The sequence below is a fragment of the Scophthalmus maximus genome, chromosome 4, assembly GCF_022379125.1.
Source record: "Scophthalmus maximus strain ysfricsl-2021 chromosome 4, ASM2237912v1, whole genome shotgun sequence".
Taxonomy (NCBI): domain Eukaryota; kingdom Metazoa; phylum Chordata; class Actinopteri; order Pleuronectiformes; family Scophthalmidae; genus Scophthalmus; species Scophthalmus maximus.
This window is the reverse complement of record NC_061518.1, coordinates 1,040,001-1,054,638: the sequence shown is the minus strand read 5'-3', so window position 1 is coordinate 1,054,638 and position 14,638 is coordinate 1,040,001. Positions and strand designations below refer to the sequence as shown.

General features: G+C 46.8%; 2 protein-coding genes across 7 annotated transcripts in view; both read right to left on the bottom strand.

The window, feature by feature from the left end:
• The window catches only part of plekhg4 (pleckstrin homology domain containing, family G (with RhoGef domain) member 4), a 38,250-nt gene extending 31,621 nt beyond the window's left edge, over positions 1 to 6,629 (bottom strand). The window contains exons 1-3 of one of the 6 annotated variants that reach the window (XM_035627719.2): positions 6,448 to 6,599; positions 2,573 to 2,778; positions 336 to 390 (exon numbers count right to left, since the gene is read on the bottom strand). In XM_035627719.2, the coding sequence (XP_035483612.2) occupies positions 336 to 368 (33 nt within the window). In that variant the 5' untranslated portion in view covers positions 369 to 390; positions 2,573 to 2,778; positions 6,448 to 6,599. Of the gene's footprint in view, positions 1 to 283; positions 391 to 2,572; positions 2,779 to 6,447 lie in introns of all 6 variants that reach the window. The other 5 variants (XM_035627720.2, XM_035627716.2, XM_035627722.2 and 2 more) reach the window with 5 other exon arrangements.
• A 1,597-nt stretch (positions 6,630 to 8,226) lies between these two features.
• The window catches only part of slc9a5 (solute carrier family 9 member A5), a 13,797-nt gene continuing 7,385 nt past the window's right edge, over positions 8,227 to 14,638 (bottom strand). The window contains exons 8-16 of the mRNA XM_035627732.2: positions 12,373 to 12,462; positions 12,068 to 12,138; positions 11,817 to 11,943; positions 11,509 to 11,600; positions 11,297 to 11,423; positions 11,009 to 11,158; positions 10,626 to 10,695; positions 10,402 to 10,530; positions 8,227 to 10,172 (exon numbers count right to left, since the gene is read on the bottom strand). Coding sequence (XP_035483625.1) covers positions 9,565 to 10,172; positions 10,402 to 10,530; positions 10,626 to 10,695; positions 11,009 to 11,158; positions 11,297 to 11,423; positions 11,509 to 11,600; positions 11,817 to 11,943; positions 12,068 to 12,138; positions 12,373 to 12,462 — 1,464 coding nt within the window. The 3' untranslated portion in view covers positions 8,227 to 9,564. The remainder of the gene's footprint in view (positions 10,173 to 10,401; positions 10,531 to 10,625; positions 10,696 to 11,008; positions 11,159 to 11,296; positions 11,424 to 11,508; positions 11,601 to 11,816; positions 11,944 to 12,067; positions 12,139 to 12,372; positions 12,463 to 14,638) is intronic.

The window sequence follows — 14,638 nt, the reverse complement described above, 5'->3', positions numbered from 1 at the left end:
CTCCATCCTCTTCTGTCCTCCTCCACCCTCTTCTATCCTTCTTCTCCGTCCTCCTCCATCCTCCCTCTTAGGTCCTCCTCTGTTCGAGTCTTTCAGCAACATCAGAATCAGCGTTTGTTTGTTTGCTGATATGAAATTCAATTTAACAGAATAAACTTGCACATTGCTCAAACGTCCACCAGCAACAGTCCTTCAATTCAATCAATTCAACCAAATCTCACACACATCTGTCACTAAATATGTCTGATTGTACACACTCACACAAACACACACTCACGTTAACCTGTATATATGTGTACATGTGGTCCATGTCTCTGTGTGTCGTTGGTTCTGACCTCATCCTGACGTCCGTCCTCCAGGTTGGACATCGATTCTGATGAACTGGGGTACCTGCAAACAAACAAGCACAGAACCAGAATGTTAAAAACACACGTCAGTAAATATTAACACTTTGTCCACCAACTGTGACCCCTGACCCCCGACCAAACAGACCAAAGTCATGTGGCTTCATTTGCTTCTAATTCTATCAAACAGATTAGTAAAGAAAAACTAATGAATGAATCTTGGCTCCATGTCACTTTGTGCTTCGTGTTGTACTGTAGCAGGAATGTAGAGAACCAATCAGAACTCTCTTCTGTGACACCGGGCCGAAGACTGAGGATGAGGAAGATTAAGACAGAGGTTGAGGAAGATGAAGGCGACTCGCTCCTCCTCCCGAGCCACAGTTGTTCAGTCAGTCAGACTTTTTGTTCAGAGGAGCAGGAGTCTGAGCTCATGTCTCATGTCCAAAGACTGAGGACTGAGGGTTATTGTTCTGCTCACTTCACAATCTGTTTAGAAATAAACAGTCCTCTCTCTCTCTCTTTCCCTCAGAGCCACTGACGTCCCCCGTCCCTCACCCTCCTTTTCAATAGCTGCCTGCCTTCTCTCTCTGTTCTGGCTGGGACTGAATATTTACTCCTGCTGTTCTGTTGTGCTGCACAGGACGTTTAACAATCACTCCGGTCCAGCGGTGAAACCAGGCCATGAGGGAGCCTTGACGGGGCCTTGACGGGGCCTTGAAGGACCCTCTGTGGAGTCTTTGAGTTCCTGAGTCGTCCCTGGGGGGCTCCTAAAGACACCTCAACCTGACTGAGACTCCACTGGTCCCAGACCTCCTGCTTTCATGTGACTGTTGAATATGTAGCGAGGAGGACGAGGGCAGGAGGGTGAACCGGGTCACAACAGTGAAAGACTTGAATTTATTCAGGTTCCAAATCAAACGACGTCTCTTGGACTCGTCCGCATGCGTCGACCACATTTTGTGTGTCAGTGTCCGACAGGCATAAAGGACCAGTCCGTGATATTCTCCTTTTTATATCTCTGACAGGTGCTGAGGTGAGAACTGAGCCACAGTGACTCACAAACACACTGTTCACAAACACACTGTTCACAAACACACACACACACACACACACACACACACACATCACAATGTTCAGACACACACACTGTTCAGACACACACACACACACACACACACACACACACACACACACACACACACACACACACACACACACACACACACACACACACACACACACACACACACACACACACACACACACACACACACACACACGACCGCCATACTTCGTCCTCATCCGACCTATGAGGCGTTTCCATGTTTGTGAATTTGTTACGTTAATTTTAATTTGTTATATTGTTTATATATACATATCGTTTTTACAACTGTGCCGTGTGTGTCTGTCGCGGTGCTCTCTTATGTAATCCCACTGTATCGACATGTGTGAACTGATGGCGTGCAGTAACGACAGGATGTCCGGCGTGCAGTCACACGCAGTGGTTATTATTACCCAGCCTGCCTTGCAGGTCGGGCCTGTGTTGTTCTGTGTAATTGGCGGAGCTGCTGTGAGGCCGGGCCTCGCTCTCTACTCTGGTGTAAAAGTTCAGCCCCGGGCTCAGACTGACAGGCAGGCGGCCCACAGCTCATCACAGAAGAATGTGAGCGGGTGTTCCACCTCGCAGAACAATTTGCAAAGCGGCCAATGAGGAGGAGGAACCGGCCCGGAGCTAAGCCCTCGCAGAATAGCCTCATTCTTGGCCGGCTGGTCCGGGGGGCCAGCAGGTCGGTCCAGGGGCCGGCTGGTCCAGGGGGCCGGCCGCTCGGCTTCAGAGAGCAGCAGAGACTGTTGATATTTCCTCATCGCTGGTCTACACTTCGATCGTATTTTTAATTTATTTATTTATTGCATTCAACTTTTAGGTGTTAACATTAAAACATCTCAGCTTTTAGTGTTTTATCTTTTCAAAATTGTAAGTGTTTTATTGCCTTCACTCAGTAGAGCACGTTGTGTTAAAGTACACTACAAATACAATCTAACTGATTGATTGATCTCCTGTAGCTGGAGGATTGACCATTCATAATTAAAAACAAGTGTACGGCAAAATTCAGAGGCAACTAGTCGACTAAATTATTAAACGCTGCTTCCTTTGTGCCTCAGTTTTAGCTAGTTTGTAAAACTATTAATATATTTTTCACTGATTAACTGTTGAAGCTGTTACTCACCCACCACTGGGTGGAGCTGCACTCGTCTCGTGTGTTTGTGTCTTTGACGATGGGGACGCAGACGCCCCACGTTCTACGTCCTGATTGGTTCTTATCGGTCACCGCTCGACGACCAGCAGTTGTCAGCGAGGTGGAGGCGTCGGTAGCAGTTGTCCACATGTTGCCGTTTCCTCTGAGGCTCAGGTGAATCACTTACAGTCACTTAGCTGCAGAGTCGAAGCAGAGAGAGACTGAGGTGACCCCACTGACCTGCAGCACAGACCCATCTACTACTGTCTTTGTTCCCCCAAGTCACGTCCAGACCTGCAGCTCCAAGAACCATGAGGCAGAGAGCCACAGTCCTGGGGGGAGGGACGGGGAGAGGGAGGGTCGTGTCTCAGAGACGAACACGTCTTTCTCATTTCATCCATTAGTTGTTTGGTAACTAAAATGGATGTTGATCGTGTTTTCCAAAACCACTAAGATGATGTTTTGTTTTGTCCACACACCAAAGATATTCAGTTTACTGTCACAGAGGAGCAAAGGAACCAGAAGATATTAAAATGTAAGAATCGGAAATCAGAGAATTTTGACTTTTTTTTCATAAAAACAACTTGAACAAATGAACTGATTAATTTTGTAGTCGATTACTAATCGATTAATTGATTAACTGTTGCAGCTCTAGTCACGAGTTGACTCCTAAACATGACATCGACAGGACGTCGGTCGCTGGTGATTGGCTACAGCACAGAACAACCTTCCCTCCTGAACAGGAAGCAGTAGAAAGACCATCAGGGGACACGGGAAACTAAACGTGGACAAATTTCCTTCTTCTAAAAAAAGTAACGTCAGCAGTAAAACATCAGAAGAAAAAGTCAAAGTTCAACAAACTTCATCTCAAGAGAAAAATTCACTTCAGTTCAAATATTTCAACTCGAGCGAAAATATTCACGTGATGCGACGTCACAGATGTTCCATCCTACAGGAAGTTACTAGTGCGAGTAACACGTTTGGTATGAATGCAAAAAAGGAATCATTGACATATCTTAATATGTATATCAGCCAGTATCAGAACAGTTTTACTCCCCAATATCAGAATCATATCGACCACAATCCACATGGGTCTGACTCTGGTTTTATCCACGTTAAAATGATTTTGTTCAACATTAAACTTCCTCCAACTGAAGTTTGCTTTTTTTTAATCTTTGAAAAAGCCTCACACTGACTGAAGATGAACTCTCTTATTCCGAAAACAATAATTAGTTATTGACTCTAATGCAACATGTCCACACCAGCAGTTAGACACTATGACCACAGATATGAAAAACCTTTGCGGTGATCAGATAATAAAACAAGTCGTCGAAACGTCATCATGATTTAATCAGGAACATCAATATCCATCAGACAAACCACTCGACAGGTCTGAACGCTGAACCACAGACTGTGAAAACACATGAAGACAAATCATCATGATCGCCCCCTGGTGACTGGCTGCAGTACAGGTCATAAGCCCCGCCCCCTCCATGTTATCAGATGGGACATGGACCAAAGTAAAAATCGTCTTTATATACAGTCAGTGATCTTCTTTATATACAGTCGCTGATTGTCTTTATATACAGTCAGTGATCGTCTTTATATACAGTAAGTGATCTTCTTTATATACAGTCACAGATCGTCAGTGATCGTCTTTATATACAGTCGCTGATCGTCTTTATATACAGTCAGTGAGCGTCTTTATATACAGTCAGTGATCGTCTTTATATAGAGTCGCTGATCATCTTTATATACAGTCAGTGATCGTCTTCATATACAGTCAGTGATCGTCTTTATATACAGTCGCTGATCATCTTCATATACAGTCACTGATTGTCTATATAAAAGTCTATGGTCTGTATATGAAGACCCTCCCTCTGCTCTGAGCTACAACAGCAGCTGATGTTACAGGAGCCACAGATCTGAGAGCAGTTGTAGAGAAACAGATGTGACAGGTGGAGTTTCCATTAGACTCAAACCTCCTCCTCCTCCTCCTCACAACATGAAGCAGCAGCAGAGTGATCATGAACTCCTCCTCTGTGCAGAGCTACTGCCGACGGTTCATCTGTTATCAGTCAGAAGAATTAAAATAAAACCACAGAGTTCAACAGTCTGCGTTCATCAGACAGGTCAACACAGGAACAGCTTCCAGACCTGACGACTGTAAACTACCACCAGGCAACTGTGTCGGGTCTCTCTCACACACACACACACACACACACACACACACACACACACACACACACACACACACACACACACACACACACACACACACACACACACACACACACACACACACACACACACACACACACACACACACACACACACACACACACACAATCTGACAGTTTTACTGCACGAGCTCAAAGCTCATACCTGCAGGACATAATACTGTGTGTGTGTGTGTGTGTGTGTGTGTGTGTAGAAAAATCCTCCAGCTGAGACTACACCCACATTACTACACTTTAGTATTAAAGCTCATCACTGTTGCTATGGTTACACCTGGCGCCCACTACCACTCCAGAGTTTTCCAGCCCCTAAAGCCAGAGACTTGTTGAAACGCTGCTGGTCCACGTTTTAGTCTGTACGGACAGACACTTGAGACGTTCACAGTTTATTTCTCTCAGCTCCAGTTTGTTCCTATACTATTATTATGTTTATTACACCACAGAGGAAGAATGTCTTCATGACTCATCTGACTTCTAAATGAGAAATAACATTGAAGGAACATCACGAGAACAAGGCTCCAGGTTGTTTTATCGTTACACCACAGTCAAAGTGAACCTGTACAGAAACACACTCATCTGTCCATCAGGACGAAAAGTATCTTTAAAACTTATTTCCCACTTACTTCTCAGCTCTGTACACTGTTACATAAAAGTGTGTGTGTGTGTGTGTGTGTGTGTGTGTGTGAGAGAGAGAGAATGAGCACAAACTCAATCCTCAGTATTCATGAAAACTCCTCCCGTGGCCGTGACAGCAGGTTACAGCTCCACCTACTGGACGAGCTCTGAACCTGCAGCTCCGTCAGTTGAAACAGTGTAGAACAAATTGACACAACAAACATACGTCACCATCAGCGGATGACGACACATCGAAGGCAGTAAAACAGGACATTTCAGCTGACATCTTATAAACCTTACTACATATAAAATTCTTAATGAATAAATAAATAAAGCTCTTCACCCGATCAGTCCGACCAAGTGCATTTCTGGGGACCGATGCCGATATTTGACAATTGGGAGTGTCTGCCGATTATGAATTGTTTGGGCCATAAAATGTCATAAAAATGTGAAAAAATGTCGATCGTGTTTGGCAACCCCCAAAGAGGATGTTTCATAGAAAATATTCACATTTAATAAACTGAAATCAGAGAATTTTGACTTATTTTATCACAATTTTTTAATCAAAACTACTTGAACCGACTAATCGATTATCAAAATAGTTGGCGATTAATTTAGTAGTCTTGTTACTGATCAACTGTTGCAGGTCTGTTGGTTGGTGGAAAAACAGCGTCTATTACACTAAATAATAAATCAGATGAGTTCCTGCAGCTGTTAAAAATCACAGATTTTAGTATTTTAATAACTGTAATTTGTACACTGATTAACAATAATAAGATCAGTTGAATCAGTGACTCTGCGAAAGTCTAAAGTCAAATAACACCGGAAATGTTTAAACCGCCAAAACCACAGGATCGACGCGCGCGCGCGCACAACGTTGAAAACCCGTTGCGACGCTGCTAACGTGCTAACTAGCGCTAGCTAACAAGCTAACTAACATTAGCCTAGCCGCGGACCTGAGGATGCCGGTATGCTAACAAGCTAGCATGCTAACAGACGTGATTTCCGACTCACCGGCGGCGACTTGTCTCCGCCTCCATCCTGCGGGGAAACAGCGTTAAACCGTTAAAGAACCCTTCGGTCCCTTTCACTGGTTCCACGCCGACAGTTTATTACCGTTAGTTCAGCTCCTCCTCCTCCTCCACTCCGGGATCTGCCGTAAAGTTACGGCTCAGGTAGAGAGGACCCACCCCATAATGCTGCCTCTGATTGGTTTACCGTGACAGCCCCCCTCCCTCTAACCAATCATCACGCTCCATGCCTACGTCTCAGCCAATCAGAGACAGGGTCACGTTCAGGGTCGATCAGTGACCTTTTTTTTGGATCAGAAGTTATTGAAGACAGTTTGATCTGTTACTTTTAGGGCTGCAACTAAGGATTATTGTGATTAATCGATTAGCTGTTTGGTCCGTAAAATGCCATAAAATGGTGACAAAGTTTCCCAAACAGTGAAATGATGTTTTGTTCCGTCCACACACCAAAGACTAGGGTTTACTGTCACAGAAGAGCAAAGAAAACTAGAAAACTAAAAATATTCATATTTGAGAAGCTGATATCAGAGAATTTTGACTTTTTTCCCCATAAAAACTGTAATCGTTTATCAAAATGAATCAATTAACTGTTGCAGCTTTAGTTGCTTTTATTCTTTCTATCTATCTAATGGTCAGAGAGATGCAAAAAACACTGTTCAACACGTTGGAGGTTTGTGTTAAACTAGTGATAAAAGTGATATATTTTAATTGATGCTGTTTATTATCAGTTATTATCTTTATATATGAACCGTTAAGTTTTGTTGAAAACACACAACTGTGTCATCGGCCCACCTACAGATGTTTCTCAGTCATTTACAGGCTCATGACAGAAACACAACACAGACCAAAGTAAAGAAGAGTTCACTCAGGAAAAACACACCTCACATTTATTGATGCCAACATTTTTTTTTTACACAAACATATTTCGTTTGAATTAACACACAACAAATTAATCACAAATTAAAAAGAAGAAGAAGAAAAAGGAGCAGCTCCATTCAATCTGACGCCGAGAGCTGGACCAGACACCAGCCGTGATGCGTTTAGGTTCCTGGTGTCGGGCTCCACTTCAAGTATCTTTTCTACAAGCAGCAGCAGCGACACGTTTGTGTCACAAGTCACTGTGGGACAAGACGAGACAAGACGAGACAACAACACTGATCACCGGCAGCCTGCTGCAGCAGGAGACATTCAGGGGCCAGGAAATCAGAGCTACGACAGAGAGACGCAGAACCATGACTGGAAGCTAATGAAGGAAACACAAAGTAACAATCACCTGATTCAATCTGCTCACTTCATTTATTGCTCTGAGGGTGTTTCCTTGTGCTGCGTTCACGTCACGTGGAAGGTTTTCGTGAATATCTAAGGAGGAGGAGCCTCTTTGACGACACATGGAGAACACTGAGGCCCTTGACATGCTCCTCACGAGTGTGCAAACACTTCAAGCTTCTCGCGATCAAATTCACGTGTTGCTATACGTTCTGTCACCTGACCTTGACGCAGCTCAGTCACAAGCTGCAGTCTGAGCGTTGTAGTAGAGGGCGCTGTAGCACGAATGACAGTTCACACGACTACGACTCTTCGTAACCACAAGCTCAATGAAGGCGGCGAGCGTGTCCATGAAGGCAGCGCGTGAACTGTGTTCGACTGAAAGCAGCTTGTGACCTGAACGCAGCATCATCAGTGTTTCACCGTGTGTGTGTGTGTGTGTGTGTGTGTGTGTGTGAAACATGTGCGTGTGTCAGAGTTGTGGCGGTCTGTGTGGGCCTGTGTGCAGAGTGTGTGTGTAAAGTTGTGTTGTTGTGTGTGTTGTTGTGTCCACCTGAAGCTAAACTGCTGCAGCAGCTGCTGGACATGATCTGTAACACAAACAGACACACACACATCATCACGTTGAGCATGAACACATCCTACTGGTGGATAATGAACCCACACACACACACACTCACACACACACACACACTCACACACACACACACGCACACACACACTCACACACACACACACGCACACACACACTCACACACACACACACACACACACACACACACACACACAGCGACACGGACACAGTAGTAAGGCAGTTATAGACAGACTGAGTCGATTGGATCGATCGATACTCGAGCTGCTCGTCGGACCGACGCGGACAAAGCTTCTGTCCGTTCAGATTAAAGGGCGACTGGGGGCCGGACGAACAGCAGGTGGCGCTGTGCTCGCCTCCGCTCAGCATCAGACTCCAGTAAAGGACAGTTTACACTTTTATTACAACACCAGTTTCTCCAAGACGACGATGCATCAGTCAGAGTCCAGCAGGATCAAGATGACGCAGTGTGTCTGATTGATGATTATCTGTAGATCTGATCAATAATTCACTGGTTTCTTCATTTAAGTAAAAGCAGAATAAAGAAAAGCGGCAGCAACACTTAAAATTTGATTCTATATAAATATAATATTCATATAATCTTTACAGTTTAATAATGAAGCTACGTTTACATCATTGTGTAAAAATCTATAATTTTCACTTCCTGTCGTTAAAACCTGACAGCGAGTGATGTCACTGCTCCGTTTTTTTTAAGATTTACACATGTTTGATTCCTCATATTTACTGACGTGGACGTTGATGATCGATTGGCGTTTGCATCAGCCAATAGCAGCAAGAGTGGACGGTGACTATCAGCTGAGCAGTGATCGTCATGACGACAGCCTGCTCTCTTTTGTCGAGGACTTCTCACCTCCACCTTAACTTCCACCTGTGGATTTAACCTATGAAGTCACACGGGAGGAGGAGTTAAAAACTACCAGAAAGCTTTCTGATTGGACGGCAGGATGAGTGAACGCCCCTGAGTGAAGGATGATGTCATCAAACAACTAAAAAGGTGTTTTACAGGAAGAGAAAAGAGATTTAGATGTAAAAAAAAGAAAATACCAGGAAGTTGTCATGTGACCGTGAGATGACAGGAGGCCAATTAAACGACGTCTGCGAACCATGTGGGCGGAGCAGAGGCTGTGATTGGACGAATGATTATCAGAACAGAGTGAGCTGGTTTCCTATTGGACGGCCTGACAGGTCGTTGGCTGGCGTATGTGTGTGTTTGTGTGTTTGTTAGAGCTGGGTGGGGCCTCGGCTGTGCAGCTCGCTGCCGCCAGCGGGGGGCGCCGTCACCAGGCTCTTCAAGTAGACGCAGGGGTTCCTCCTCCTCCCCGAGCCGGGGGCGGAGCCTGGTGGAGGCGGTGGCGGCGGGGGCAGGGAGCCGGGGGGCCTCAGAGACGACATGAGCGGCTGCATCTCCTGAGACGCCGCCCCACCCTCCTCCTCCTCTTCCTCCGCCTCCTCCTGCTTCTTCGTCTCCTTCTTCTTCTCCAGAGGCAAGAAGAAGCCCTGCGACACCTGGGCTGCGATGGAGGAGGTGCTGCCCCCGACGCTGCTCGACGGGCTGTAGGAGGCCGGGCGGGGCCCCCCCAGCCTGGAGAGGGCGATGACGCGGGGGTGGACGGGCTCGGCGGGCGGAGGCGGGGAGGAGATGCTCTCCAGGGAGGAGATGCTCTGGTTCCAGGCCTGCTGAAGGTCCACGGGGATGATCTTTGTGGCCTCCACGGACACGCAGGGAGGGGGCGAGCCCAGGCCGCCCTTCCACGGTAAGTGGCTGTCTCCGCCGACGGGTGAGTGGTGGGCGGCCGTCGGACTCTGATACCCGTCCACATCTGCCGGGACTGAGGGAGGAGACACAACAGTTAGAGGCGGGACGTCTCCGGTCTGCTCCCGTCTCTGAGAGTTAAGTTAAATCAAACGGCAGCAGAAACACTTCAATGACAAACGTCTGCTGACGGTTCAAAGACCTGTGATGGAACCATGACACGGCTGGAGGACGACACATCTGGGTTTGGAGATTTACCATGTGACAGGTCACGTGAACCTGACTGACCACAGAACAAGACGTACCTGATGTGGGTCGCGGTTTTGGCGTCTCGACTTTTCGAGCTACGAAGGTGATGCCGACGTCTTCGTCCTTCTCCTGGTCTGAGTGCTCGGCTTTGTCCTCCTCCGACTCCACGGGAACCACCACGGGATCTGAACACACACACACACACACACACACACACACGTCACTTCACAGACACACACTGATGCCGTTCGGCCCCTGACCTCTCATCAATGTGCGTTACCTTTGTCCTGCCAGCTGACGTTGCGTCTGGGTTTGTCACCGCCGTCGTCCTTGGTGTCGGATCCTCGCCGCTGTAAAGCAGAAGGAACGGGACAGTTCACACCTGCAGCCGTGTGTGTGTGTCTGTGAAGTGACGTGTGTGTGTGTGTGTGTGTGTGTGTGTGTGTGAAGTGACGTGTGTGTGTGTGTGTGTGTGTGTGTGTGTGTCTATTTGTGTGTGTGTCTGTGAAGTGACGTGTGTGTGTGTGTGTGTGTGTGTGTGTGTGTGTGTGTGTGTGTGTGTGTGTGTGTGAAGTGACGTGTGTGTGTGTGTGTGTGTGTGTGTGTCTGTTTGTGTGTGTGTGTGTGTGTGTCTGTGAAGTGACATGTGTGTGTCTGTGTGACCTTCTTGAGGCTGCGCTCCTTCTTGTGTCGTTTGTGGCGTGTGGTCTTGAACGTCTCCATGCGACTCTTCATGTTCCTCTGGAAAACCTCCCGGTCCTGACGCTCCTTCTCCCCCAGAGGCATGAAGTGTCGACTGTAGTGGGACTGATACTGAACGACACAGACACAGACACACAACAGTCAACACACATACAGAGAAGTAGATGCTAGTTTGAAGAGTTTTCTGTCTCACTATGTGTGCGTGTGCGTGTGCGTGTGCGTGTGCGTGTGCATGTGCGTGTGTGTTACCCGTCTCCTGGGTTTGTACAGGTTCTCTGCCAGGACGTGGTGTGTCTCCGTGTCCTCCTCCACTTTGGCCCCGGGGACGTTGTCGATCACCTGGAGGTCCAGACACACACCGCTGCCGTTCTCACGCCTGGAACACACGCAGTAGTCATCAACACAGCACAACACTCACACACACACAAACACACACACTCTAAAACAGTCATGTGACTCACAGGTAGTTGGTGACGTTGGTGACCTCGGGGAACGAGGCCCTGGAGGCCATAGAGGGCAGAGACAGTCTGGCTGAGGTCAGGACGTTCCCACCCTACAAACACACACACACACACACACACACACACACACACACACACACACACACACACACACACACACACACACACACACACAGATACAGCTCAAAGGTTAAAGGCTGATGGTCAGAACCTCCTATCTGTCTCACAACTGATTTCTCCCCTTGAAGACCACATTTCCCATAATGCCCAGTTCTCCCACCTGAGTTCAGGTAGTGTGAACCTCTCACCTGGTCGATGACGCTGATGGCGTCTCGGATGTTGATCTTCTGATAGGCCTCCCACAGCTCGCTCTTCCTGTACACTGACTTCCTCAGCAGCAGCTTACTCAGGTAGTTCTTATCAAACTGCTCCCACCTGAGCAGCACAGACACAACCACAGACACAACCACAGACACAACCACAGACACATGATGTTGTCATTAGGTTGTCACATTGTGGTGAGGTTACGACGATGTCATCGTGATGTCATCAGACTCACTTGTCCCTCCAGTGGTGGTATCCCTGCAGTCCCGCGATGTCCTCCACTGCTGTCAGGATGTGGTCGAAGGCCTGTGATGTCACAGGATGACATCACAGCAGGTGTCAAATCAATATCAGTGTCAGATCAATATCAGAGATCAATGTCAGGTCGTGTCAGATTAATGTGACGATGTCTGAATGAGGAGCAGGAGTGACAGGCTGCAGGAGCCGCAGCTGTGATGTCATCGGCGAGCTGTGAAAACCTTGTGCGTCCTGAGGGCGGAGCTACAGACAGACTCAAGGAGAAAGGGGGCGGAGTCTCACCCGCTCGTGGATCTCCTCGTTGATGGTCGGCTTCCTGTTTGTGGAACGAGGAACTTTGAGCCAGTTCACCAGAGGTTTGATGGTCAGACCCTGACGACAGGAAACAAGAGAACATGAGGAGAGAACACGAGGAGAGAACATGAGAACATGAGAACATGAGGAGAGAACACGAGGAGAGAATATGAGAACATGAGAACATGAGAACATGAGGAGAGAACACGAGGAGAGAACATGAGAACATGAGAACATGAGAACATGAGGAGAGAACACGAGAACATGAGAACATGAGGAGAGAACACGAGGAGAGAACATGAGAACATAAGAACATGAGGAGAGAATATGAGAACATGAGAACAAGAGGAGAGAACACGAGGAGAGAACATGAGAACATAAGAACAAGAGAACATGAGGAGAGAACATGAGAACATGAGAACATGAGGAGAGAATATGAGAACATGAGAACATGAGGAGAGAACACGAGGAGAGAACATGAGAACATGAGAACAAGAGAACATGAGGAGAGAACATGAGAACATGAGAACATGAGGAGAGAATATGAGAACATGAGAACAAGAGGAGAGAACACGAGGAGAGAACATGAGAACATAAGAACAAGAGAACATGAGGAGAGAACATGAGAACATGAGAACATGAGGAGAGAATATGAGAACATGAGAACATGAGGAGAGAACACGAGGAGAGAACATGAGAACATGAGAACAAGAGAACATGAGGAGAGAACATGAGAACATGAGAACATGAGGAGAGAATATGAGAACATGAGAACATGAGGAGAGAATATGAGAACATGAGAACAAGAGGAGAGAACACGAGGAGAGAACATGAGAACATGAGAACAAGAGAACATGAGGAGAGAACATGAGAACATGAGAACATGAGGAGAGAATATGAGAACATTAGAACATGAGGAGAGAATATGAGAACATGAGAACATGAGGACATGAGAACATGAGGAGAGAACATGAGAACATGAGAAAATGAGGAGATAATATGAGAACATGAGAACATGAGGAGAAAACACGAGGAGAGAACATGAGAACATGAGGAGAGAATATGAGGAGAGAACATGACAACATGACAACATGAGGAGAGAACACGAGAACATGGGAACATGAGAACATGAGGAGAGAACATGAGAACATGAGAACATGAGGAGAGAACATGAGAACATGGGAACATGAGAACATGAGGAGAGAACATGAGAACATGAGAACATGAGGAGAGAACATGAGAACATGAGGAGAGAACATGAGGAGAGAACATGAGAACATGAGAACATGAGGAGAGAACATGAGAACATGAGGAGAGAACATGAGGAGAGAACATGAGAACATGAGGAGAGAACATGAGAACATGAGGAGAGAACATGAGGAGAGAACATGAGAACATGAGGAGAGAACATGAGGAGAGAACATGAGAACATGACAACTTGAGGAGAGAACATGAGGAGAGAACATGAGAACATGAGGAGAGAACATGAGAACATGAGAACATGAGGTTCGTCCGCAGCTGCCGGTTCTCACAGTGTAAGTCAGAGTTCAGAACGTCAGAACGTTCCTCATCCTGTTTGACTCAAACTTCCTCCCGCAGCCTGTAACTCAGTAACATTATAAACCACATGAGACTCGTTTACACTGAAACATGAGACGGTGTTTAAACTTCTTCTGATTTACAGTCTGGTGGAGCGGCTGCTTGTTTGACCAGACTCACTGCAGCAGTCCACCAGGACCAGGACCAGGACCAGGATCTCAGGATCCACATGAGACCACATCAGTCCACATCAGTCCACATCGGTCCACATCAGTCCACATCGGTCCACATCAGTCCACATCGGTCCACATCGGTCCACAGACGGTCCACATCAGCTGAGCAGTGGCTGTTCATCATAGGACTCAACAGTTTTCACTTTACCTTTTCTCTCCGGTTCTGTATCTTCTTCTACAACCGCTCGCTCCCTCAACTTCCTGTGACTGGTCCAACAGTCAGTACCTTCCCAAAAAATAGTTTTCACACTGCGAACGGAAACTAACCATGGTTCAGTTTGATCCGGACAGAGACCATCTCTTTTGGTCGGGACACATTTTTGTCCATTGGTCCGGACTTTGTTCCTTTGGAACCTTTCACATCTGCAATATCTGTTCAGACCAAACTGATGAAATCCGAAGGTCCGGACCAAAACAAAGCAAGGCAATGGCCACTAGGGGGTTCGTCGAGCAGGAGGCGACGCTCTGATGGAACCATGTGA